This window comes from Euprymna scolopes, chromosome 15 (genome assembly GCF_053919585.1).
Source record: "Euprymna scolopes isolate OS-2025 chromosome 15, ASM5391958v1, whole genome shotgun sequence".
Classification (NCBI taxonomy): domain Eukaryota; kingdom Metazoa; phylum Mollusca; class Cephalopoda; order Sepiida; family Sepiolidae; genus Euprymna; species Euprymna scolopes.
Genome location: NC_136496.1, coordinates 96337302 through 96363944, shown reverse-complemented (window position 1 = coordinate 96363944; position 26643 = coordinate 96337302). Strand labels below are relative to the sequence as shown.

Sequence of the window (26643 nt, the reverse complement as noted above, 5' to 3'; positions counted from 1 at the left end):
ATGGAAAAAGAAACTTATGTAAAGACACTAATAAAATTTTATTTTAGTTTAAAAAAAAAAAAAATATATATACTGTGTGTAATCTCGTTGGCTCGAGAGTTCGGAAGCGGCCATTTTATTATCTCTAGAAGGTTCAGCGATCGCTCCATGTGCTAGAATCTGCAGAATAATCTATTTTAACCTCTGCTTTCCACTATCAAAATGCCAGAACCCGCTAAGAAAACCGGAAAAAAGTCTGAATACGAAGACAAAGATAAACCAACTCAAATACGTTATAGTAACATTCAAGCATCAAAAGGTAAATTTAATTTAAATTCGTATTTTTCTGTAACTTGTCTCCTGAACGAGACCATTATTATGTTACGGCCGGCCGGTCCAATAATTATAATTTTTATTAACATTATATCATAACCTTTAAGTTTATTAATATATTACTTGAGACGTTAGTTTGTCGTTGCATACACGTCAAAGTACTAGCATTTTTAAAAGAACAGAATTAAGTTATTTTGTGTCCTATCTTGAACTGCTAAGTCATTCATCCAGCATTCTTTATGCCACCCTCCTCCATGCTTGAAGAACTGAACGATGCACATGTGTGTGAATCGGAATTTAAAAAAACAAAGCACTTTTAAATATATATACACACACATATTATGCTATTTCAGCAGACCTACGAATTCAATTTGATGGATTTAAAATATTAAAATTTAAAAGTAGTTAAACAGTAAAACTTTTCGATTAAATTTAAAAATTTAAGCTTTTCGGTATTTGTAAGAAATACTGACTGTGGGCATGTCAGTTCCGAGTATTGACAGAGAATCCAGAGTCTGTCCCAGAAATGATCGAAACAGTTTTACGGTTTGAAAGCCACGAAATGTAGCTATAAAAAAAAATAGCTGACATTGAGCAGACGAATGGTAAGAAAAAAAAATTAAATTTTTACGACGTGCCTCAGCGTATTATAAACATCCCAACCTCCCCATGTTAAGAACGCTTTCGGAATACCCCCCCTCAAAAACCGTTCTTAACATGGAGAGGTGAGGGGGTGTTTATTCCGAAAGCCGTTCTTAACATGGGGTGGTTGGGTGTTTATACTACGCTGCTGGGGCAGATCGTAAAACAATACCGAAAAATATGGTATTGGTAATTGTATACTTTTGCAACCGTGCTGAAATAACGTTATTTCGAAAGCCATTCTTAACATGGGGAGGGTGTTTTGTAATTATTCTGTGCTTTGATAATAATAAAGATATCGTGAAGCTTTAATTTAACCTGAAAAAAACTATTTTAAAATAGCGCGGTGGCAAGTGTACAAGCACCAAAAATATTTTTGCAGCTCAACAAAATAAAATTGAAAAACAAAAAAGCAAAGTTGGCTTAAAATTTTAGATCGCTTTGGCAATTTCTGCAATTCTCCGAAAATACTATGACTAGACTCCATAAAAATGATTAATAATTAACCTTTTCTTTTGACAGTTTATAGGTTTTAAATTTCTAATTTCATAAAAGAAAAATCAAGTTGGCAATCTTAATCCATTTATAGATTTTTACTTTTCAAATGTGAAATTTTTTTACATCATATTGCCTTTTTAGAAATTACCTTTTATACACGCACCAAAACATTGCTTCATGCAAACTACATTAACCGATTAAACAGTTTACTTTAGTAGTTGTATAACCAGCTATTTATAACTTCTGCTGTACTATTTTTGTTTCTTTTGGAGAGGGGGGGGGCACATTTATTGAGATATGCAGAACACTTTGTTGGTTTGGTCGCACTTCTTTGGTTAAATGTAGTAAGATCAGTTTTTAGGGAGAGACTAAAGAAAATCTCAGTGATAAGGATGGCTTTAAGAGAAAGCAGGATAAAAATCGTGTTAGAGATGGTTTAACTTAGAAGTCAATTTCTAAGTTGTGGAATCCTTGATTGGATTTACATTACCGATTGCAACTATTTTCAGCTTCCCAATTTTTTTTAAACCAGTGATCCAAGTTGACATAATCTCGTTAAACAATTCATCCTGGCTCCTATTGATCAATAGTTATCACTCTTTCTATAGCACAACTGGTTCTGTTTTGAAGTTCTTATTCTGTCTTTGTACTTTAGTGGTTTAATTTGAGACACAATGATGGCCATTTGCAACATGGATTTTGACAATGTGGGCTCTGCTTGAGATTGGCAACTGATATCACGTTACAAGCCTACACCTCCATCACCTGTGCCAGTTGGGATCGGATTAAGTGTTTTTCATGCATCATCTGAATTTCTTGTCATGTGATCCAGAACTTATCTGACAATTGGGGAAGAGCTGCTTCTGAGCAGAGAGACTAGCTGGGACATGATCAGGATGAAGACTAGAGCTAAATCTTTAAGAACATTCAAGTAAGAACAAAAACTAACAAACATCTGGTTTGCCGTCAAACTTCAAATTCCCTACACAATAGTTAATGTTTAATAGATCAACTGTCAAAAACATAGTTGATGATAATTGCCTCAGATTTGCTGTTGCCTGTACACTGGTGCTATTGTGATGAATTGGTTGATGTGTATGGTCTCAGTGTTACATGATAAAGGGCTGTCCCCTTTTCATGTAAGGGAAAAAAATAAGGAAATAAATGTAAATATGAAATAGGATAGTCAAGGATTGGAACTTGTGAAGCTAGATTTGGAATTTAAAATTCCAATAAGTTAAAATAAATACAGAATGTTATTGAAATAATGTGGAATTGCAATTGTTTAGCTTACATATCTGTATATGGAAAAGGAATGTAATAATGAAATTTGTTTCTGTGAAAATTAAAATAAGGAATTTAATCGTCAATTGAAATTGTAAAGAGATTTGAAAAATAGGTTAGTGAACTTGGGGTCATGTCAAGTTTGGCAACGTGACACATGTCATCCAATGTGCTTTATGAGCACATGTTTAATCATGCGATGATGTGACGAGTTCTCAACATAGGTTTTTAGATGCAGTCGGGGAGAAAGAGCCGAAAGAGAGAGGTCAGAAACGGCTGCTGACGTCAAACCTTGGAAGCGAAAGGTTAGAAGAAAAGGCCATGTAAAGAAACTTTCAATTCCTCAAGCGTAATCATGGACCGGTCATGAAATAAAGGACATCATCATCTTTGTGTATCTGCGTCTTCGTGTTGTGATTCAACAGAAAAGGTATTGTCCATAAGAAAATCATCTCAAAAATAGGTAAGAAATATGTATCAATATTTATAGAAACTCGCGTTCATACAGAACTGTCTCTTTATATATACCTGTTTGTCTCCAATATGCTGTCTCTTACAACATGAACATCTTCAGACATATGAACACTCCTAAGACTTTAATCTCTCACTAAGACTCTTCCTAAAACGAACAACAATACAGAATATACATCTTAATAACACCCACTACGTAACATCGTTACTCTAAAAGGCGTGCTGTGAGATTTAGATGCGTTTTCAGCTGTCTTCAAACTGGGCCTCAGACATTTCTGGCTTCCTGTAGATCCTTGAATTAGTTGACATCAACAGAGATGGCAAACAGCTTGATGACTTGACAGTGTTTTCCTTTTCAAATGGAATGCAACTTGGGTCACCTTTTATTTCCTCAATAACAGAAGCGGCAACAAACCCTGTATATTTACCGACATCAGCAGAGTATTGCAAGCAAGCAAAATATGACTGTCTTCTAGATGGGTTTATATTCTACCTGATCATCATGGATTGACAAGCGCCTCTCAGTTGCCATTATTTGAAGGAGCGCTTTGAAACTACTCCTAGTCAACAGGACATCCAAGGAAACTTCCTAATTTTCCGAATGTTTTTAAAATTGGCAGTTGGAAAAGAGTATTTAGAATATTTACATGAATTTTTTAATTGAAATCTACAATTCATATTTTGTCAAATGTTGGGTTTTATTTCTAAAAACTGTCCAAGACATGTTGGAATGTAAAACAGATGTTGAACCAAATATGATTATGACTTTTGATTTCTAACATTGAAAATCTTGCTCTGGAATTGGATTCAGTTTACTTCTATGTGCACCTTATTTTATGTGTAATTGTTTGCTTATCATAATCTTTATATGTAAAACTTACTCTATCATTATTTCCACCTTTTTAGTTAGCAAGAACATTGAGCTATCACAACAGAAAAACTTTTATGTGCCTAATGTAAGAAATTCCCATGGATAGAGATCCTTTGCAAGGTCTTCCTATTTGTGGAACACATTACCATGGGGTTGTTTCCCTACAGAGTAACACATTCAATGTCAAATACTTACTGTAAACCATACCATTAAAACTTATTTGATACCATTGAGTGTTCATTTTTTTTTTTTTTTTTTTTTTTTGTTGACTGACAATCATTCTCCTTTATCCTTATCCTTGAGTAGCTTTTAACCTAGGTAAATGGTGACGTTATAGTATTAAAAAAAAAAACCTTCATAACCTAATTTTTAAATAACTAAGTTAAATGTGTAACCACCAGTTCTTCAACAATACCATATGATTGCTTATGAAATTAGGAATTGTACAAAATGAATGTTTCACATGATAAATTGTCAAACCTGTCACAAGGTATTGCCAATTGTGGTTGTGCAAATCTTTTTGTAAATTTGTACTTTACAGTTGCTTTTTTATAAAACTAGTTGGTTATGTGGAAGATGGGTGTGACCCAAGCCCGTCACAAGATATTTTATTCTATAAATTTTTAAATGAATATGGCATTAGTAGCGCAAACTCTGTTTAGATTCTAGAAATTTTAAAAGGTTCAACTGCTAAAGCACTGAATTTTCACTTTCCCAAAGTCTTTGTGGTTTCAATTTTCCACCTCTTAATTATCCTGCTAAGATTTGAGTCTAGTCATAGCTGGATGAAGGTGGCTGGAATTCGTATCTTTCCCAAGGCTATTAGTGAAAGTGATGAAATATCCAAAGTTCAACAATTTTAAAACCCACAAATAAAATCAAACTTATTTTAATGAGAAAATTTGACTGTTAAGTGATTAGTCCAGGTTCAAGAATTATTTTTTTTTATCCTCTGTTCTAAGCTTTATAAATATATTTTGATGTCTTTTTTTTTTTTTTCTTCTCCCCTCTAAGCTGTTGCCGATGCCATCCGAACAAGTCTTGGACCACGTGGCATGGATAAGATGGTAAATATGTTTGCTTTATCAAGATAGATTTAATCTGTTAATAAAAAATATAATTGTGTGGTCAAATTCCATGATCTTGTATAAATATACCAAAAATATCCTTCCTTTCTGAACTTTATCTTTTTTTTATGCCTCGTTCACTGTGCACTCATGCAAGACCATGTATGCTTTACTTTTTTTTTTTTTTTTTTATTGCAAATTTTTATTTTAATTATCACAAAGTATCTCTACTTATATATAAAACACTTTTTGTGTGTATTCGTTCCCTATGGACTCTGAAATGGTTGGGTCATTTTTAGTTCAAACAAATGTACTTTGAGTCTTCTTAGATAGGATTTTTATTGGAATGCCTCTACTAAGCATGGAAAAATTAAAAAAAAAAAAATCCTATTAACAAATCTGATTTGACCAAAGTTAACACCTTTGTACAGCCTAACATCGCAAGTACATTTAAGAATTTTAATCACAACACAAACAGAAGACATAGCGTTTAAAATGAATGTTTCTGTTTAGAGCACAATTGAACCAGGATACTTGATTTTTGCATTTTGAACTTTAATCAAGCCATTATATAAAAATGTTTATAACCTCAACATTAGATTGTATACAGTGCAATGTGGACTAAGTCACTGTGGGGAAACGTGAACTTCCTCATGATGTACTGTAGTGGGTTTCAGAGTAGAACAGTTTCTAATCCATTTGATTGAAAAATGAACAATTTTGATGACAAAAGTATTAGTGTTTAATATTTCGGGATTCTCATCCAATCCTGAGTGACATTGGGTCTCCCTGCTAGTTCAATATAGAATTAACAATTTGAATGAAAATTTTAATGAAATGTTTATTTTATAGAACGTACAGATATATGAAAAGATATGGCAATGAATATGTAATGCCTTATTTCAAAACCTATTGTAAATCACTTATATTGCAATGACATGTTCACCAAGTATTATTTCTTGATGTCTTTTTATTCATGTCTTGTGTTCTCATCTGGGCCTTTCTGCTTGTGCAATGATGAAATTTCTTGAATGCATTTGTGATGTTAGGCCGTATAAGTGTTAACCTTGGTCACAATAGGACTTTCTGTAATCAGATTGTCGATTTTTCAATGCTTATCAGGAGCATTCTGATACAAAACCTATATAAGAACACTCCTAGACACATCAAGTACCTTCGTGTGAAATTTAAAAAAAAAAAAATCTGCCCAGCTATTTCTGAGTCTATAGGAACAAATTGCATACACAAAGTTCCTTTTATATAATAGATGTGCCCAAAAATCACATTTTCTTCAATAAAATTCCATTCAAATATGCTATAACTATGAAAATTAGCACAGAAATGTGTTTTTAGGGTGAAGAATATAAATAGAAAACATTTTCAAACAAAAACCCTAGTAAATAAACTACAGTAGAACTCCAGGATATGGTGGCCTTAGGATACTTTATTTATTTTTTTTTTTTTCCCCCCAAAAAAAAAAATTTTGTATACTTTATCCACAGAATGCACTCCATAATAGATTTTTTTTTTTTTTTTTTTTTTTAGTAAGATGGATGAATGAGTCACTAAATATATGATAGTCTTTTGGTTGATTGATTTTTGTAGATGTGATTATTTCCTGTGAGATTTTGGTTCCTCTACTGATGTAATATTAGCTGCTCACTAATATGCTTATGCCATCCATGTGTGAAGAATTGTCACAAATTCCTTCTCTTGGCGATGAGCTGCATGATCAAACCATCAAATTGACGCAAAGATTGATGACAGACTTCAGGTTGAGGTCTGGAGAGAGCAGCCTACTTGCAACACTAGCTGTAACAGAGGCACTCATTATCAAAAATTTACTATTGACTACTCTCATTGGCCCTGTCTTGCAGCCATCAAGAGGATCGACTAGATAGATTTGTAGACGGATCATTTGCTTGATACTGAGACCTCCCGATGCTCTTATAAGGACTATTGGTAGAAGTGCACTAAGGCAGATTTAGCCGTCCCGATATAACAATTGATCTTTTCTGCTTATATTGAATAACGGAACAAAGTACACAAATATTCATAAAAAATCGGAAACGTAGTCTTCCAGAAAGACCAGGGGAGATAACCTTTGTCTTGTATATGTTGACTGACACTTAGCACAGCCTTCTGCATCTCATCCCTGATTGACTCCCAACAAAATGTTGTTGGCATAAATTAGACCCAACACGGATTTCTTCTGCAATTACAAACCTTGAATATTCCCAGAGAACATGATCAAGAACGTAGTCAATAGTGTCGTTTAAGAGCATTGAGGACTTAAACGCCCGTCTTCACTTTTATCCAAACTCATGTCAACCTATCATAGCACTGGATGAGAAGGAACTTTGTAGGAACACTATCTGAATGATATTCTAGGGAAGGTCTTTGAAGCTGTCTCCGGTGCAGTTAACAGTGACATAGCATAGGGCAGTGGGCTGCTGGTAGGCCCAGTGCTGTTCAATAGCGTGATGAAGATTGAAAAATATGGTTTTTACGTTTTTCCAGACCAATCGTTCTGAATATAGCGTGTATAGCTTGTGGACATCCTGGAACCTATTCTGAAGAACTGCAAATGCCTTTATATAACCACATTGAGGAGGCTCCTACCCTTATAATTCAAGCAGCCCCCCCCCCCCCCCCGCCTTTTTATTTAAAAAAATTTTTTTTTTTAAGATGGGTAGGGAGATTATTTTGTTCTCATCAGATATCTCTATTGTTCACACTGTATTGAAGATGCCTTTGGTATGATTTTGTAAACTTCTACAGGAATCTTATTTTTGTCTGGAGTTTTGTTATGCAGTTTATGTAGAACCTACTGTACTTCTAACACTGTTAACAGGGCTGTGTTGGAGCCATACTCTTCTGTATCTGGCTCAGTATAAACTTCTGTCATTGGAGATGGATTGGAGAGCAACGTGTAGGAGTATTCTTTCCACTGCACAAGATGCTCAGTCAAATCAGTAATCCTCGTATTGTCCTGGTTTATAAAATCTCTTTGACCTTAGTTTCCTTGACCATTTGACAGATCAGGCATCTAAGTATAAAAATATTTGATCTGTTGAAACAATCAAGATATACTTTTGGCACTACTATATTAGAATTAAATGTATCCTTAGATGGAATATTGTTGCCACATCTGAAGAAATGTCACTTGGAACACTTTTTACCTTGACAAAATTAACTTTGCGATTTAATGGAGAAAGATCTCTTTGTTTCTTTAACACTTCTTTCTCAAAAGAGACATTGCTAGTCCTTCTCTCCTCTATTGGTATTTCCATGGGAGGTGCTTGACTAAGTTTCAATCTCTGATTTCTTCTTACAAGACATTCATAAGAACTTGTCTTTTTTCACAACTGGAAAGAGAAAAGAACTTTCCTTTCTTCCCCTATGTGACGAGTGTCTGGTGAAATTTTCATCCACATAATTTCTTTCAAAGAACTGCCTATCTTTGGAATAGGATGTCCTGGAACTGTTTCCTAGCAGGTCATTTTTAAAAAAATTTTTTTTTAATCAAATATCAACAAATACTTATAAAGCATCCTTCACAAGTTATCAAACTTTGTTCATTGCATTATTTTGAATCCTCATAATATTCATTTAAGTCTAAAGAATATTTCAAAATATTTGTAGGATTTTGAAGGAAAATTAAAATAAGCTTGTGCTTATATATATATATATATATATATATATATATATATATATATATATATATATATATTAGTAAAACATCCTGAGTAATCTGCTGAAATTGATTTTGTTAAATCAACCATTAAAAACTTAAGTCTGAACAGACCTAGATTTTGCTTCGACATTTAAAAGAAAACAAGTTTTTTTTTTTTTTTTTTTCATACAATACAATCTTATAATTTCGATAAATTTACGTATCTTTTGTGTAGAATCTTATAATTTTCCATTTTCAGATTTTTTTGTTTATCCATAACAAGAATAATCTTATTTTTTAGATTCAAGCTGGAAATGGTGATGTGACCATTACTAATGATGGTGCTACCATTCTGAAGCAAATGCAAGTTCTTCATCCCGCTGCAAAAATGGTATGTAACATAATTTGCTTTTCTAAAAATATATAAAGTTACAATATTTTGCAGTTAACATTATTTCTAAACTTTTTTTTTTTTTTTTAAATTTTTTTTATACATACTTTCAAAATATACAATATAAAAAGGTCACCATTGTGGCGGCAAGCTCATTCTTTTTCTTATGCACATTTATAATTTTGTAGCTTGTGGAACTTTCCAAGGCCCAAGATGTTGAAGCTGGTGACGGAACTACATCCGTTGTTGTCCTTGCTGGAAGTTTATTAGATGCGACAGCTTCTCTTTTAAAAAAAGGTACAATTATTTTGAAAAACAAATCTTATTTTTTAATATTGCATTTAAATATAGTGCTTATTTAGAATTAAACATTTAAAAAAAAATAAAATAAAATAAATTGAAAAAAAAAAAATCTGTATCCAACACGCAACGAAGATGTCATATTCCGAAACTCATAAATTGTAGTAGTTTATATATATAACCATTTACCATTTTTAGTGATTTTAATAGGAAATTGTAGCAATTAAGTCCAATTGTTTGAATTGAGTTGCCTCTCCCTTATTTATAAGAGATCAAAATGATGCTTTCCTAAAAATTCTTTTTTTTTTTTTTTTTTTTACAAAAAAAAAAATTAGTAAATTTACATGATCTTTTGGAATATAACATCTTCGTTTCATAACTGACATGTAATTCCTCTTGTTTTCAATCTTTTTAAGAAAAAATGTAATCCATTTACTATAGCATTTACTACAGCTTTCCCTTTTAAGTATAAATATCTTCCCAAATTTTGGATATACTTGCTGAACAACGCAGATTATATATATATATATATATATATCTCAGGTTGACAGTTTTTGCGGTTTTTAAGTTCAGATTAACATATCTCAGCTCAAACAAAAATTTATTGGTCGGAATGAGCAGCATCAGAATCAACATACATTTGCCAACGCAAAACAAGTGTATTTATGTTAGTACTGTGAAAATCTTACATGTTAGTGATGAAGTCGCTGAAGGTGTTTTGATATCATTTAGGTTTTGAAGCATTTCTCATGCAGAAAATTGTCGGTGGTTGAAAAAGTTAGTCAGTAGGTGGGAGGTCTAGAGAGTATGGCAGATGAGGCAATTTCGTAGCCCAATTAGTTCAACTTCTGCAGGGTAAGTTTAGCAATGTATGGTCTGGCATTGTTGTGAAGGAGAATTGGGCCTTTTCTGTTGACTAATGCTGGGTGTTGAAGTTTTTGATGCATTTCATCCATTTGTTGACTACTTCACAGCTGTAATGGTTTCGCCTACATTAAAAAAAAACTAATGAATGAGATTGGTCGCAGACCACCAAACAGTCAGCATGACTTTTGTGCAACTCTGGCTTCGGAAGTATTATAGAGCTTTGTCAGTGCTAACCACTGGACTGAGTGTTGCCTGTTGTAAAGAACCTACTTTTCATCACAAGTCACTACCCGGTTGAGAAACAAGTCCTCCATGTTGCATAAAAAGGAATATGATACTTCATAACAGCGTTTCTTTTGGTTGTTTAGTTCATGAGGCATGCATTTTATCAAGTTTTTTTGCCTTTTCAATCTCTCAAATGGTTGGAAATCATTGTATATGTTACATCTAATTCCGAGCAAATTCTCGGACAATTGTTCATGGATTGGCTTTGATTAAAACTCATGATTGTTAACATCCAATGGCTAACCACTACGCTCATCATCTTCAACTCCTCGTCGCCACAAAATTTCTTAAACCACCATTCTGCATTCAGTAGTGGTTCTTGAGCCAAACACTTCATTGATATCATAAGCTGTTTTGGCAGCTTTTTTGACCTTGCTTAAATTAAAATAAGAAAATTGTGCAAATTTTATTTTTTTTTTTTAAGGATCGGTTTTCTACTCTAACTTAATGGTAGAATTAAGGAAAAAAAAATTATTTTTCTTTTAAGAACTTCCCATCTGTGAAACTCAATACCGTGGTACTGGTTCCTTGCTGACTACAACATGGTCTAATGATGTAAATAAACTTTGCCATTTTTACTCATTGTTTCTAATCTTATTTTTTTCATATTAGGTATTCACCCAACACAAATATCAGACTCTTTCCAAAAGGCAGCCACAATGTGCATGAATATCCTTGAGGAAATTTCTTCTCCTGTGGAGTTATCAGATAGAGAATCTCTATTAAAAAGTGCATCTACAGCTTTAAATTCTAAAGTAAGTTCTATATCTTTGCATTTTTTTCTTGTTCCATTTTTATTTTTTCTCGCACATCTATTAATGTACTATATTACTTTGGTATGACTTTTCTGAATTTTTGAGATGAGGATTGGTTATTCATATTTGGATTCATCAGACTGCTGTTCACATCTTAAGTGTCATTTTTCACGTTCCTATTGATGTAACCTCCGACCTTCAGGTGTATCTTGTCAAACTCTGGAATTTGGATGGAATTTTAAACAATCCTTTATTTACTTCATGGAGGTAGCATGCTCTTGTTCCATCAGCCATGACTGAATAGAGGTCCTAAGTAATTTACAATTGTATTTTTCGGTCACTCTGAGAATTGAACCTTCAACCTTTAGGAGAATATCACTTTTACAATTGATTTTACCAAATACTCTAACCACTGGGTCACGGGTCCTTATGACCTATATCCAGTCAGGGCTGACCAAACAAGAGCATGCTATCCCCCATGAAGTAAAAGGGTTTTGTTTGAAATTCTGTCTAAATTCTCCAGTTCGACAAGATACAACGAAAGGTCGGAGGTTACATCGACTGAAACATTGTGAAAATGACACTCAAGAGAACAGTAATCCGAAGAATCCGAATAATGCAGATTAGATATGACTGACAGTTTTTATCTTGGGTTCACATATCACTTAATGTTGAGAGATGATTAAAAATCAATCAATCAGAATCATGTGGATTTAAAGTGAAATTCACATTTTCAGTTTTGTGAAGAGTGCATATACTCTACTCAGTAGGCATGCTCAGATTTCCAGCACACCTTTTGAAAATAACCAGAAGGTATTCTTAGCTGAATTGAAATGAATCCATACCTAATTTATTTCCTTAATATAAAAGTAGTCATCTCTTTGATATATGGACATCTTCCATTTACCTCTCCAAGAGAAATGTATCCAGACCAGTTTCAAACCTCTGACCACAAGAACATCTGTGACCAGACATGTGTGGCCCCAACAGATCGCCAACTCCCAACGTCATGTCTTATGCATTTTTCGTTTGACTATTTCTCTTATGGCCGGATCATCATTTTCTTGCTGGCGACTGTCAATGGGAACACGTTTCACAAAGGTAGAAATATAATAAATTGTGGAACAAAGGAAAAACACAAACGCCAATGTTTCACATATAATTGACGGTTGGACTTGTGTGTGTCTTTTCCCCGTTCTATCGATGTTACGTTTGTCTCTATTTCTGTTTCACAGTCAACTCTAAAAACTGTCCAACTCCCATCCGCCGTGAAGAGCATCTAGTTGTCAACTGTGTCCTCTACATTGGTGTCTGAGGTCCCCCCCCCCCCCTGGTTGGCTACCGGAAACTGCCCTTCCCTGTTTTATCTGTAGGTTTCTATTGTCACGTCAACTCTAAAAAGCTCGATCTAAAAACACCTACAGATTCATTGTTTGCTACTCCTATCTATTGTTGATTGTAGGATATTTCCTTGTTTATTCGAAGCCATTTGCTATTCCTTTGTCTATCCCCCCCCCCCCCTCTCAGCACTTAGTGACTGAGTCCACCTCGGGTCCATTTTTATAGTATCACACATCCATTAAAAGGGTTATAAGTTTATGTAGCATTTATTTATTCCAGATTTCAGATAACATTTCTAAATATTTTGCTACTATAAATGTAATTTGTTTGCTTCTCTTTGTAGGTTGTGTCACAATATTCCAACATTCTTGCCCCCATTGCCGTGGATGCAGTCATGAAGGTGATTGACCCTGCAACAGCACACAATGTTGATCTTAATGATATCAAAATTATTAAAAAATTAGGGTGAGCCACCTGTCTAAGCTATTTGTGCATGTTTTGTTTTTAATTTTTTTACTGCTTTTTAAATTTATTAGTTACTAGCAGGGCTACCTAGTAGTGCTTGTGGTCCTAATTTCTATAAAGTATATTTGTTACTAATCTCCCTTAGCTATCTATTTCTCTCTCCCTCTCCCACTGTTGATTCAACCCTCTCTTTAATATCTCTGAATGTTTAGAGAAAGAGTGCATTTTTTTCTTTTTTTTTTCTTACCAGCATTGCTTTTTACATGTTTGTGTACACCAAGAACAAATGTTAATTAGATGGCAAATGAGTCTTTACATCTATAGAAATTTATCTGTCTCGAGCCTAAACTAGACTATTACTACTTTTAATGCTCAATTCAGGGCGTGGAGATAGTGTCTATCTGTCATGAGAGTATCCTGCTGGGGATGAATGAGGGAATAGCATACATCAACAAATAATTACCAATTGGCTAGTCCTTAGCAAGTGAGATGCATATGCTATCAAAAACCTATTCCTTTTGGTCACATATTTTTGCTAATAAGAAATCAGAATAATCTATAGGGTAATATAGAAATAAAGTGACTTATTTTTTTGTAGGTATATTAGTGGTTTTATGAATTTTCAAATGAAATCAAAGAAATATTGCTAGTAGTTATAACCCAATGGATACATCTAGTTTGTGCATATCTATATTTCTCTTAGTCAGTCTGTTCCTTTTTTTTTTTTTTTTTTTTTTTTTTCTTGGAAACTATTGAGCCGATCTTGTTAAAATTTTGTATGGACTTTTCTGATAAGGTGCCATGAATTAAGAATCATAGTATCTATTCAATACAGTTCTGAATTAAGTCATCACAATACCACATTTACTCTAGAAGTTTGGTAAAAAGCACACATTCCAAGTCAATGGGCTATAACTTTTGCCTGTTTTTAATGGGCTAATATTAATATTTGTAGTGTGAAGCCAGAAGATGTAGCAGCTGTAGTTGCAAGATTTGCTGAAATAACTTTGTCTCGTGGACATAGATATGATTAATGGAGAAAAAAGGCTGTGGAACGTTCAAGTGGTGGCATTTAGATAGCTTTAGATTTGACAGTCCTGTTAAATGGAGAAGCTTGTCTTGGTTGCTTTGGAGGAAACTGCTGTGGAGAGATTGCATAGTGTGGGAGCTCTTTCTAGTAGATCCTCATTTAACAAAGCGCTGCGCTTCTATTGTAACAGAGCATCAATGAACGAAATCAGCAGTCGTAGGACATCTGATAGCAAAAATATTAGCAGCAGCAACCGTTAAAGCATGTATACAAATTGACAAGTGTGCACATGCTGACATCATGGGAAAGAGGAGAGAAAAAGAACATGTGGTCAAGCAAAAGAAGCATTTGGGTGTGTTTTTAACTATTAGGTGACGAGAAAATGTGCAGCATGGTTGAAAAAGTGGAAAGGCCAACGACAAAGACATGTGCATAAAAGAGCGTCTCAATAGACATGTTCGATGCACGAGTGATGTTTTTTCGATATTTAATAAAATCGAAAAAAACCTGATTCGAACTACAGATTTTAAAATCGATCTTTGTAATGTCTATAAAATACTAATTGCTAAAAATTGTTAAAAATTTTTTCTTAGTTAAAAAAAAAAAAAATACTTGATAAATTTATGACTTTCGGAATATAACATTTTGATTCCGTGATGAGTATGTACATCAAAGAATTTGTATTTTTAATTAGGTTTAATTTTGGATAAGAAAATATTACAAATGTCATACTGGTAAATGTTTAAAACTAAAACAAAGCCAAACAGTCAACTGCTGATGACTTTTTTTTTTTTTTTTTTTTTTTTTTTTACATTCTATTGCTAATATTTTCTCAAATGTGTGTGCGGGGATAGGGGCAATTGGAATGAGATATGTTAAACAAAAATCAAATTATTTTCTGCCATATATTGACAGTAATTAGTAATCTATTTTTGCTTGCATTTTCTAAGATTTCATCTTAACTTTTATTTTTAATAACTTTTCAGAGGCACTGTGGAGGATACTGTATTAATTGATGGCCTTGTGTTCACCCAGAAAACTGCTGGTTATGGTGGTCCTTCTCGTGTAGAAAAAGCTAAAATTGGTCTGATCCAGTTCTGTATTTCTCCTCCAAAGACTAATGTGAGTTGCAACATTTTTCTGATCATGTAATGATTAATATTAATAAAATAAACAAGTGAAGCTTATGCTGTCCCTCTACAATTGCTCATACTTAAATGATATAAAGATCACCAAATCTTTGTTCATTTTTGCAAAAATCAATGTAAATATCAATTTTCACCATTTTGAAGATATTTCAGTACTTTTTTGGAATAGATATTCAAGCAAATTTCAGTACTTTGTAATCAATCTAGTTTCACAAAAGATTTCCAATTTCAGACAACATTAATGAACTTTACTAAAATAAATTTTGCTAATAATATATTATCAGCAAGCATTTTCTTTTTTTTTTTACTCTAAACTAGGTTTTTATATTTAATTCAGCAAAAGTCTTAGTTTGGTTCATAGTGTGTACATTGGATCAGCCGTATTTATTTTAGATAACTAGCTATTAATCTTAACTTTTGGTGAATTTCAAGCAAAATTTAGAAAATCCTAAATATCTGCACACAAAAAAATAGTAATTTATTATGGATAGTGTTATCCTACAAATTCAAGCAACATTTTTGAGAAAATGTGAAAAATGACAGGTCCTTTTTGATTAGCATCCGGAACCTACAAATTTTTTTTTTTTTTTTTTTTTTTTTTTTTTTTCAGAATAAAATTGACATGTATCAATAGTTTTTAAAAAAAAAAAATTTTTTTTTTCTTTTCCATCAGATGGATAATCAAATCGTCGTATCTGACTATACTCAGATGGATCGTGTTCTGAAAGAAGAAAGGCAATATATTCTTAACATTGTAAAACAAGTTAAGAAAGCTGGATGCAATGTATTGCTTATACAGAAATCTATCTTAAGGTAATTTTTTTTTTTTTTTTTTTTTTTTTTTTTTTTGTTGAACCAAACCAAGTTTGAAAGACTTAACTCTTTGAAAGTAATTTTTTAGACTGATGGATGGAAAATCTAGTTTAACGGTAAAAGTCTAGTACTATGATTCATTTATTCTTATAAAGTAAAAGTAAATTTTACCTATCCATTTTTACCATCCATTTTTCGTGTTGACATATTCGTACGAGTTTAGATTCTTAGAAATATCTTTTCTGAAAACCCCAATACATTCTCTATGTAATGATCGTGAATCTATTGTTTAAAAACAATTTTTGTTAAATTCTGCACCTGTTGCAACCACTTAACCATTTGCAAAATTTTATTTTGCAGGGATGCCGTCAGTGATCTTGCACTTCATTTCCTTTCTAAAATGAAAATCATGGTCATCAAAGATATTGAAAGAGAGGACATAGAATTCATTTGCAGGGTAAACTTCTTTATATTTTTATTTATATACATATATTTTAAATCATTCCTATATTGTCTTTTTTATTCCTATGCCTCCCTTAGTTTAACAAATGGAAAAATACTAAATTTATTATTGAATATATTTAAAGTCTTTGATATTACAATCTACATTTGCTTTTGCCTGGAAAATAGCATCGGAAATTAATTTAAAGTTAGTATTATTTTGTTTGCACCTTGATACACATAAGTTTATTTTGTGACATATCAGTCCTTAATGTAATACAGTATTTTTTGGCCATATATTTCTTGGACAGATGTCTGTAGAAATAATTGAATGATAAAGAATCTGAGATAAAACTGAGTGTTCAGTTTGTATCCTAAACACAATTCTAACTCTGCTGTGTCCTGTGGATTTATTTTCATCTTCTCTTGTTCTGGTCGTGTCATAATCTCTTATGCATTGCCAGTTGTTGAGGGGTGCGCATGGATTTACAACTATATATAAAATACAGCTCCAAAAGAAAGCAAAAACTCTAGCGCATTCTCTATATACTTGTTGCACTCTAAGCACATTTTTGGCACCATCATGGGTAACTAGCTCCTAAGGTCCATATGTATTGTTGTGGCTGTTTATCATCTCAATCTCCCAAAGCTCTCTCGAACTAGTCCAAGCCACAATCTGCTTTTTACTGCATTGTCACCTAAATTAAAACCCCTTGCTAATTCTAAATATCTTTATAGTTTAATCATTTGTCAGTTTAAAAACTACCCCACCTTACTTAACAATCCTTTGTTTACCTGTATCTTATTTTCTCTTTCTCCCCCCCCCCCCATTTCCTAACACTTGGGAGAGGGATGCCTATAGTATCACACAAAGGCTTGATTCTGATTCCTAAAATTAGAAATGATCTACCTCCAAGTTTGCAACCTTAGTTTGAGGATAACTGGCTGGCCTCCTTTTGTGAAGAAATCTTTCCAGACCATCAAAAAAGATCTTTAGAGGGGGATGGATTTTCGCCATATTAAAAACTGGCTTTGTACCTAACTCTGCCCTCATGGGGAGTAAATAGCAACTAGTTTCCTTCTTTAGAAGAGAGGGTACTTTCTGAAAAGTGTCACTGGTATGTAATTCATGTTGAAATAAGAATTGCATCCTATACTCACTCTTTTAATCTGGCATCACTGTAATTGTTGGAATCCATTTTGAAGTGATGTAGATGCTACTCGGGTCCCTTTCCTTTCTTGACAGTATAAAACCTACTTCAAAACCCAGTACAATAATGTTCTATTTTTTCCCTACAGTCTCTTTCTCACAGAATTGACCTTTGTAGTCTTTCTTTACTGTATCATTATTTTTATGGTAAGTGTTCGACTGAGCTCTGATCTGTGATTTTTCTCCTTGTAAAACATTTACAAGAACTAAAACTAAATTTTCCTTTCTCAGTCTGTGTACCTAAAACTAAACAGAACTTCCATGGGCCGAGTTTCTTTCCAAAAACTACCCACTTGTGGAACACAATACCAAAGGGCTTCATTCTAACTGACTGTATCACTGTCGTTTTCAAGAATGTTAGCAAAATTTTGTGACCGTTTTAAATCTTATTTCTGGCCAGTTTATGCCATTGTTACAAATCCTCAAGTTTCACTGTCCTGGCAAACTCATTAGTCCTTATCTTTGAATGGCCTATGGGTCTTGATAAGTGAGTAATAAAAATGGCTTGGTTATTAGTTTTCTTTCTCAACTAATTGCACAATCATGGTTCTATGATGTAGTTAATCTATAGCTTTGGAGGGGGCAGGGCATACTGTGTCCATAGTTATAAAAGAAAGTGACTACAAGAGCTTCAATTTCTAAATTTGTAACACTTTATATTGTCAAACTAGTAGGACCCACAGAATGAGAGAAATATATATATATATGGGCAAAATGTGTATGTCTTGCAAAAACTTTTGACAGATCGGTATCGTTTTAAAGCTCGACCCATCAGACGACAAATATCGAAAAATTGGCCAAAAACATTAATTCCTTCGACCTAAACTGGGCAGTGTTCTACAAGGAGGGGTCTTTTTTTTTTTTTTTTTTTTTTTTTTTCTTTTTCTTTTTTGCGTCACCATTTTTGCAAGTCATCATATCAGTTGGACTGACTTTGCTTAATTTCAATGTTCCAAACTTCTGGTTGGACTGAAGATATCGGCAAAAATGTCACTTTTTTTCTTTCCTCCTTCGTTACTGGTTCGAGCCTGCCTGCCTACTACCACTTTTTTAAATTTTATTTTTCTCTCTCCACCCAAACTGCCTACAGTTGTCCTCCCCGCTACTTTATTCCATAACGAGTATGTACAATATAGTTCTTTCTCAACATTTTTTTTTCTTTAGCAAACTGCGCAAGCACCCCAAATTTTGCTAATTTGGTCTTTTTTAAAGCAGTTTGACCTTCAAAAATTGTATTTACACTTTTCAAAGTGTAACATATGCATTAAGGAGGGAACAAGCAGAATATTATATAGATGATCTTCCATCTAAGATATCCATAGTTGGGAAGGGGCTGTCATGCATCACATGGGTATCAAATAAATTAAGTAACTTTACAGACGCTTTGATTGGCAACATTTTGTTTTTAAATGGTTGTCCATCTAAGTACTATGCTCACATTTCTTAATCATAACAATACTATCAATTTTAGTCTGTAGCTGTTAATGTTTATTGGTTACACCAAAACAATTTCTTTTCAAATTCACATAAAAGAAGTGACTTTAAAGATTGTATGTATTTTAACTGTCATTATAAACAATGGTTTTGCTGTACAATGTTATGAAGAGTATGTTTAAAATGATAAATTTTATTGCACACATAACTTTCAATTCAAATCTGGTTTCCATTTTTAACCAGTTTTATTGTTTATATTTGTCATTGCTTTACAGTTGATCAAATCATTCAGATTAAAAAAAACATTGCAAATTCTATTTTTAATCAGATTTTGACATGACAAGATTTCAGACACAAAATTTATTTTCAACTTGTGTAATTTAATTACTTAAAATAATGTTTTGTTTATCAACAAGAAAATGTAACATTTAAATTCTTAATATTTTTTTAATTGATTAATAGTGAAAATTTAATGAAACAGCGAAGGGAGAAAAAAAAATCTATGGACATTTTAAACCATAACCGACTTATTTAAATCCTATTTTGAATTAATAGACATCTTGGCTTTTTTACACACGTTTCTTTTGATTAGATAAATGCTAAGTGCAATTTGTAACTTGAATCTATTGCATCTATAAATCTTTTGTTTGTTTTATTGCAGAGTTTAGCTTGCCGCCCAATTGCTAGTTTAGATCACTTTGTAGCGGAGAGTCTTGGATCTGCTGAATTGGTTGAAGAGACAGATACTGGTGGTGGCAAAATTGTGAAGGTAAGATTGCATTTAAAGGAGAGGGGTAGCCTCTGGGAGATGGGGGGCAGCTTATGTTCTACACATTATTACAGATTATCTTTATTGTAAGAGCATCCAATTGAAAAATATAAACATTTCATAAAACAAATTAAAATTTTATTTTCTACTTGCCTATAGTTTTAACATTTTGAAATTTTAAAAATAAAGAATTATTTCTAAAGTAGAATTCAAATGAATTTTTCCATACAAAAAAAATCATGGCTCTTTGGAACTCAAGTTATTGGCACTTCATTCTTTAGAAAATCTAGTTAAAAAAAAACACTTACCTGAACTTGAGTTGTTTTGTTTTTTTTTTGTTTTTTTTTCTGCTGTTATCTGTTCTGTAAGATGGTTGTTCTGTGTATATAACCTGAAATATAAAAATATTTTGTAACTTTATTTTTTTATTTAGATTAAGTTTATTCATCAATTGTCTCAAGTCCCCGACTCAAAACTGAGTTTACTAATTGATTCCATATTGTAATAGTTTAACTTTTGAGGCTGATTTTAATGTTTATGAAAAGGTTTAATTTAAAAATAAAAAATGTGGTTCAATACTTTTAATTCAATTGCTGTGTTAATTGTGATAATCATTTGATACAATATTGTATTAACCTTAAAGTCCAACATAAACAAGTTCTTGATGAGCCATCCCCATAAGTAATCCAGTTTACCAAATTTACACTACTGATGATTACTACGATATTGTTCGATTAACTATCATACATTCACTAACCCTTATCCTTGAGTGACCTCCAAGCCTTAATAAGTTGTAACTCCTTTATAGAAAAACAAAACAAAAAAAAAACAACCTACAGTGGCAGAAGTTTGACCTTTATGTTCAAGCATTCCTCTTCAGTTTCGTCTTTTTTCTTTTATGTAAACTAAAGATCTTAAAATTAAAAGTGGTGTCATAGTGTGTGTGTGTGTGTGTGTGTGTGTGTGTGTGTGTAAAAACATAATTGGTGGGAGATATAGGTATGTAGATAAAACAAAGAATTCAGTAATTATCGATTAAATATTTATAAACATTTTGCATTGAATCAAAGATGGTATTGTCTTTTTTTTTTTTTTTTTTTTTTAATGTATTTTGAGGTATCACCTTAAAAGGAATCTCCCGTGATGTTTTTCGCCAATAACCTGGGAACAAATGTTTTAGAGCAGTTCTTATATTCATAATTTAATTTTTTGTTTATATGTAATCAATAGATTGGTGTTGATAATTTTAGTAATTCATTTTATTTTGTACTAGCGAGGGGTACCCGGCGTTGCCCGGGTGTTTGTAGGTGTGTGTGTGAAAAAAAAAAACGAAGCCTTGACGACGTGCAGTTGGAAAATAGTAAAGTGTGAAAAGAAAAAAACAGGTGCGCGTTTTTGATTGATGTGACGGCGATAGCTATTCAGCAGTTACGATTTTGTGCGGGACAGTTTTTAAATAAATAAATAAATAAATCGGTTTGTTTGTTTTTAACTAAGTTCGGGGAAAACCAGCTCCCTGTTTATTAGGGGGAGTGTCTCGTCTCGAAATGAAAGCTACCGTCTGATATGACGAAGTCGACATTGAACAAACGTTACTTAGCTCTCTAGAGACCACTGGCTCTGGGCCGGTGATTATAGTCGAGTTTCGCTTTTTGTTTATACCGAAAACCGAATGTAACGCATGCCGATGCGGGGAAATGTGGAATAATTAACGTTTGAAAGTCAATAAAATGAAATAGACAGGCAAGCTCCGTGGTTAAGTGAGATATTACAATTTATAGAGGATATAAAAAGTTTTAAGAAGTTGTGAAGTGAGCGAGCGCTTCTCTGAAAGAAGCCTTTTGTGGACATCGAGGAGAAGCGTACATACATACATTTTCGCTTTTATATATATATAAAGATTTGTTATTTATCTATTCATTTTATCTAAACATTCGTTGCGTATTAATACTTTAATTGGTTGAAGGGACGTAATTAACCTGTACTGTTGCCATATTAAATTTAGTTGCCTCCCTTTGTAGGGAAGATTTTTAGCTTATTTTAATTTTTAAGATTAATGTAGGTTTTTGTGTTTGGCATATTTTACTAAATCAAAAAAAAATTGTGTTTTTCAATTCTCTTTTAAAAAAAAAATATAAATACTTTTGTTTTCCTAGATTACTGGTATTGCTAATCAAGGCAAAACCACAAGTGTGTTAATCCGTGGATCCAACAAATTGGTTTTGGAGGAAGCTGATCGATCTATTCATGATGCTCTTTGTGTTATCCGTTGTTTAGTGAAAAAGAAGTAAGTTTTTTTTTTTTGTTTTTTTTTATTTATTTATTTTTATTTTTTATTTTTTTTTTTTTTTTTTTTGTCATAAAACAAAATTTCACAAACATTTCTACAAGAGAATTGTAAAAATTCAAATGTGAACTTCATTTATTTATATATTTTTTTAAGGAAATTCTACCATTCATCTGTATATTCAAGTTTAATGTTTTCATGGCATAAACCTGATATAAATTTATTATACAATTAAAGTTATGACATTTTTTTAGTTTGACAGTTCATATAAAAATAGAAACTTCATAAGAAAGGAATAGGTAGAGTACACATTACTAAAAGGATTTTTATTTTATCTGGATATGTTTATTAACTTGAAGAAATTAACATAAATATTGCAGAAATATATTATTCAAGAGTCGTTCCAAAAGTAAAACTTTTTTTTTTTTCTTTTCACTCTTAGGTATCATTAAAACGAGCAACCTTTTGTGCACCAGAATTTTTTTAATATATCATATGTCCTCATTCTCGATGCAGGAATTCAATGATGCATTTCTGCTTCTGATGCACGTGCATGACAGGAGATTGCTTTCTTAGTCTCGAACCATCAGTGTAGAAAGATGAAACTTTCGGGTCATGAATGCATAAGTTTAGTCATAACAATGCAATTTACAAACATTTCTGATCTGTTCGAACGGAATGAAAATAGGAGACAGTACTTAAAATATTTTCTCTTTATAAATCTACAATTCTTTCTTTGATGTCATTTAAGTTTTTTTCTTTCAAATTACTTCAGGTCATGTTACTATTTTTAAAGATGGGTGATTTATTTTAAATTTTATGTTCAACTAATTCACATATGGTGTTATTCAGATAAAGATAAGTAAAACAGCCACATATCAATATGGGGAGCCTAATTACATAGTTTTTAACTTGAAATTCACAACAAAAAAAAAATAAATCCAAGTCAAAATTTTTGCCTTATCAAATTTTCATCTGTTTTACATTGGTCAAATATGAGGGTGTATGTTTTTTATTTATTCATTTATTTTTTTATAGAGCGTTGATTGCTGGTGGAGGTGCCCCAGAGATTGATCTTGCCTTGCGGTTAATGCAGGTTGCCAGTTCTCTCACCGGAATGGAGCAGTACTGCTTCAGGGCCTTTGCTGAGGCTATGGAGGTCATTCCTTTCACCCTGGCTGAAAATGCTGGTCTTAATCCAGTCTCTACAGTTACAGAACTGAGAAACAGACATGCCCACGGGGAGAAAAATACGGGCATTAATGTTAGGAAGGTAACGTGTAGTCCTTTTAGATTTTTCTATCCTTCCTCCCATTGTTTTCAACAGTATTTTTACTCTACATGCCCCCCCCCTTTTTTTTTTTTTTATTGTATCTCCCTAATATTAGCCTAGTTTAAGAGTACTAAACCAACAGTGACACTTGGGGTATAGGTGTATAATATTTTATGCAAATTTAACTGTTCTAGATATAAGAATGAGGGTAAGTATCAAAGAAACTAATGACAGAAGAAACTGTACAAAAAAGAATAAGTGAATGTACAGGGTGGAATGATACCCCCCCCCCAAAAAAAAACACTACAGCTTTATTTTAACTTAAAAAATAAAATATCAATTCAGATAACTTGATTATGTAATAGGGATGAAATGCTAGATAGGTATAACTAATGAATATAAAACAGTTTATCAATCCTGAATAAAAAGGGCTGATGAATTTTGTATAATTGTCACATCTTTGAAAACATTTCAAAACCCAAAATGTTATGAAAATATTAAATGATTAAAAAACAAATTTTCTGTGACTTTTGATGTAATAAACCTTTTTCTAAGAATACTGTTTTATTTTGGTGGTATTAAACATGAGGATCAGTCCCTTGTGGAGAAATAATTAAAAAAAAAAAAAAAAAAATGTATCAAGTGTAGTTGACGGCTGTTCAAAGTCTGAAATGAATGTGCATGGTTTTGTGCAAATTTTAAATAATTGTTGTCACATCTTTGAAAACTTTGTAATTATTTCAAATTAACTGATAGTGTAAAACTTTTTTTTTTTTTTTTTTTTTTTTTTTTTTTTTTTTTTTTTTTTTTTTTTTTTTTTTTTAGGGTGCTATTACCAATATCTTAGAAGAAAATGTGGTCCAACCTTTGTTAGTTTCACAAAGTGCTGTCTATTTGGCTGCGGAAACCGTTAGAAGCATTATGAAAATTGATGATGTTGTAAGTAACATTTAATTCTTTCTATCTTCCTCTTAACTATTGAGATTTTCGTCTCTGTAAAGAGTGCAAAAGTAAATATTATTAGAAATCGTAGCTTGTTCCAGGCTTTTCTGTAAATTGAACCTCACACTTGATATTAACTATCTTCAACAAGTCTCAATACAAACACCTGATAATGGAAGGTCAGACAAGAACACAAAATTTGATTTTTAAGACCATAAAATCCAACCTTTGTGGCACAGTGGATAAAGGCATTTAGTCTATGGTTCAAGGTAAGCATTACCCAAAGATAGCGGTTTCAATCCTACCCAAAACAGGCTAGAGGATGAGTTGACCAAAATGTGGTGAAACAACACCTCTGAGGATAACGGTCCGCAAAAATGTATGCACAAATTCTGAAGCCTTATCTCCAAAGAATTTAAAAAAAAATCAGACTAGTCTACAAAAACAATATTTTATCTTCTAACAAACTTCGTAAAAAAAAAAAAAAAGTATAAAAGATTTCTTATTAGCAAATGCTGTATTTGTAGGCATATCTCAAACAAGGTTTTTTAAAACCAAATGTATTCAATTGTTAAATGTGTAGCTGTTATTTCAAATGAATTTTACAAATATATATTCAATTAAAGTTAATACACTGTACAAATGACATTTGAATTTAAACACTGTCAGCCATGGTTTTATTTATTTTATTTTTTTATTAGAATGTTTTTCTTCCACAAAAGACCTTTCAATTTTTGTACATACAACAAGGCTTTTTTATATAAAGATTTTTCTTATTTTAATGTGATCATAATATTGAGTCAGTTTCTGATAAGTTATCTTATTGTTTAGTGTTTATTTGTAATTTGCAATTAACTAAACAATTTTTTATTTTCTTCCAGCTTACTTGTGTCCGTTGAACCAGTTTAGAAATTTACTTCATCATTTTCAACCATGCCATTGCTCTTCTTAGCAATGATATCCGTGTAATGGGGTATTTTCAACAATGCCCGTTACATTCTGCCTTTCTCCCTCTCATATTTACAAGAATAATCTCCAACCACACTTCTTTCCCTTATCACTTTAATGCCACGCTTGATTGTTTTGTGATATTTTCAGTTCCCCTTCTGTGTTATTGGCCAAACAACTCCATTTGTGGCTGATGAAACACATCAAAGTCATTGTACTTCATTCAAGAAAATAAATTTGCTTCATTGTTGTAATTTGAATGTTTTTTTTTTGTTTTTTTTTTCTTGCATTAACCAACCATTGAATTTTATGTTAAAAATTTTTTAATTTGCATACATTATTCTAATGTACTAATCACTTGAGAAATCTTTATCTATACACATAAAGTTGAGCTTTTGTCATACTGACATTGATATTTAAAGCCTTGTCTTGCTATTTAAAAAAAAATTAAAACAAACTTTCTATACTCTGTCATGGATATGCAAGTGACTTCATAAAGATTAACTAATTTGCATATTCCTTTGGAAAACGAACTTTCATTATTCATTTTTTTTCTTATTGAATAATTGGTTTAATTTTACTATTACGGTTGGTTCTATTTATGCATTTTTTCTATATTGTGCATAATTGCGTAGCATTTAGAATAAAATGTTTCAACATACACATGTATCTTACATGTATATGTAAGTGACCATGTGTGTGCAGAATGGTCTTTACCAAATTTCTGTCAACTATTGGTAGACAAAGTTGAAAGAGAATGCAAACCTGTGGAACAAATTCGACTTTCTTTTTTTTTTTTTTTTTTTTTTTTTTTTTTTTTTTTTTTTTTTTTTTTTTTTTTTTTTTTTTATGGTGAAAATTAAAAAAAAAAAAAAAAAAAATTGAACTTGGCAGGTGTAAGTCAACTTAATGTGCTCTTGTACACATGTGCAAATATACATTTATACCTTTTTACAACAGTATTTTGAAGTTTTTATATGCGACATATGGACATAGTACAGATGTTAATGAATAATGCTGGAGAACTTTTGATTTTGATTCTAGCTGATGGCATTGAAGTTTATATATATATATATATATATATAGTACAATATAGTAATATGGATTAAAATATATTTAAGTA

The 26643-nt window shown here is 32.1% G+C and overlaps 1 protein-coding gene across 1 annotated transcript; it reads left to right on the top strand.

Annotated features, from left to right (window-relative positions):
- Positions 1-85: 85 nt before the first annotated feature.
- On the top strand, positions 86-25780 carry LOC145294015 (T-complex protein 1 subunit delta-like). Its single transcript, XM_080140977.1, has 14 exons — positions 86-298; positions 5093-5145; positions 9123-9212; positions 9401-9509; positions 11277-11419; positions 13104-13225; positions 15242-15377; positions 16077-16216; positions 16577-16673; positions 19963-20070; positions 22227-22357; positions 23396-23630; positions 24456-24569; positions 25454-25780. The coding sequence occupies exons 1-14, from the start codon at positions 202-204 to the stop codon at positions 25469-25471; spliced, it is 1593 nt and encodes a 530-aa protein (XP_079997103.1). The 5' UTR covers positions 86-201; the 3' UTR covers positions 25472-25780.
- Positions 25781-26643: the final 863 nt, after the last annotated feature.

Bases quoted from the DNA above. Each gene is read 5' to 3' on its own strand.
- LOC145294015 (XM_080140977.1), top strand. From the start codon at position 202: ATGCCAGAACCCGCTAAGAAAACCGGAAAAAAGTCTGAATACGAAGAC. The intron at 9,510-11,276 runs GTACAATTATTT...TTTTCATATTAG, and splicing joins AGCTTCTCTTTTAAAAAAAG to GTATTCACCCAACACAAATA. The intron at 16,217-16,576 runs GTAATTTTTTTT...TTTATTTTGCAG, and splicing joins ATACAGAAATCTATCTTAAG to GGATGCCGTCAGTGATCTTG.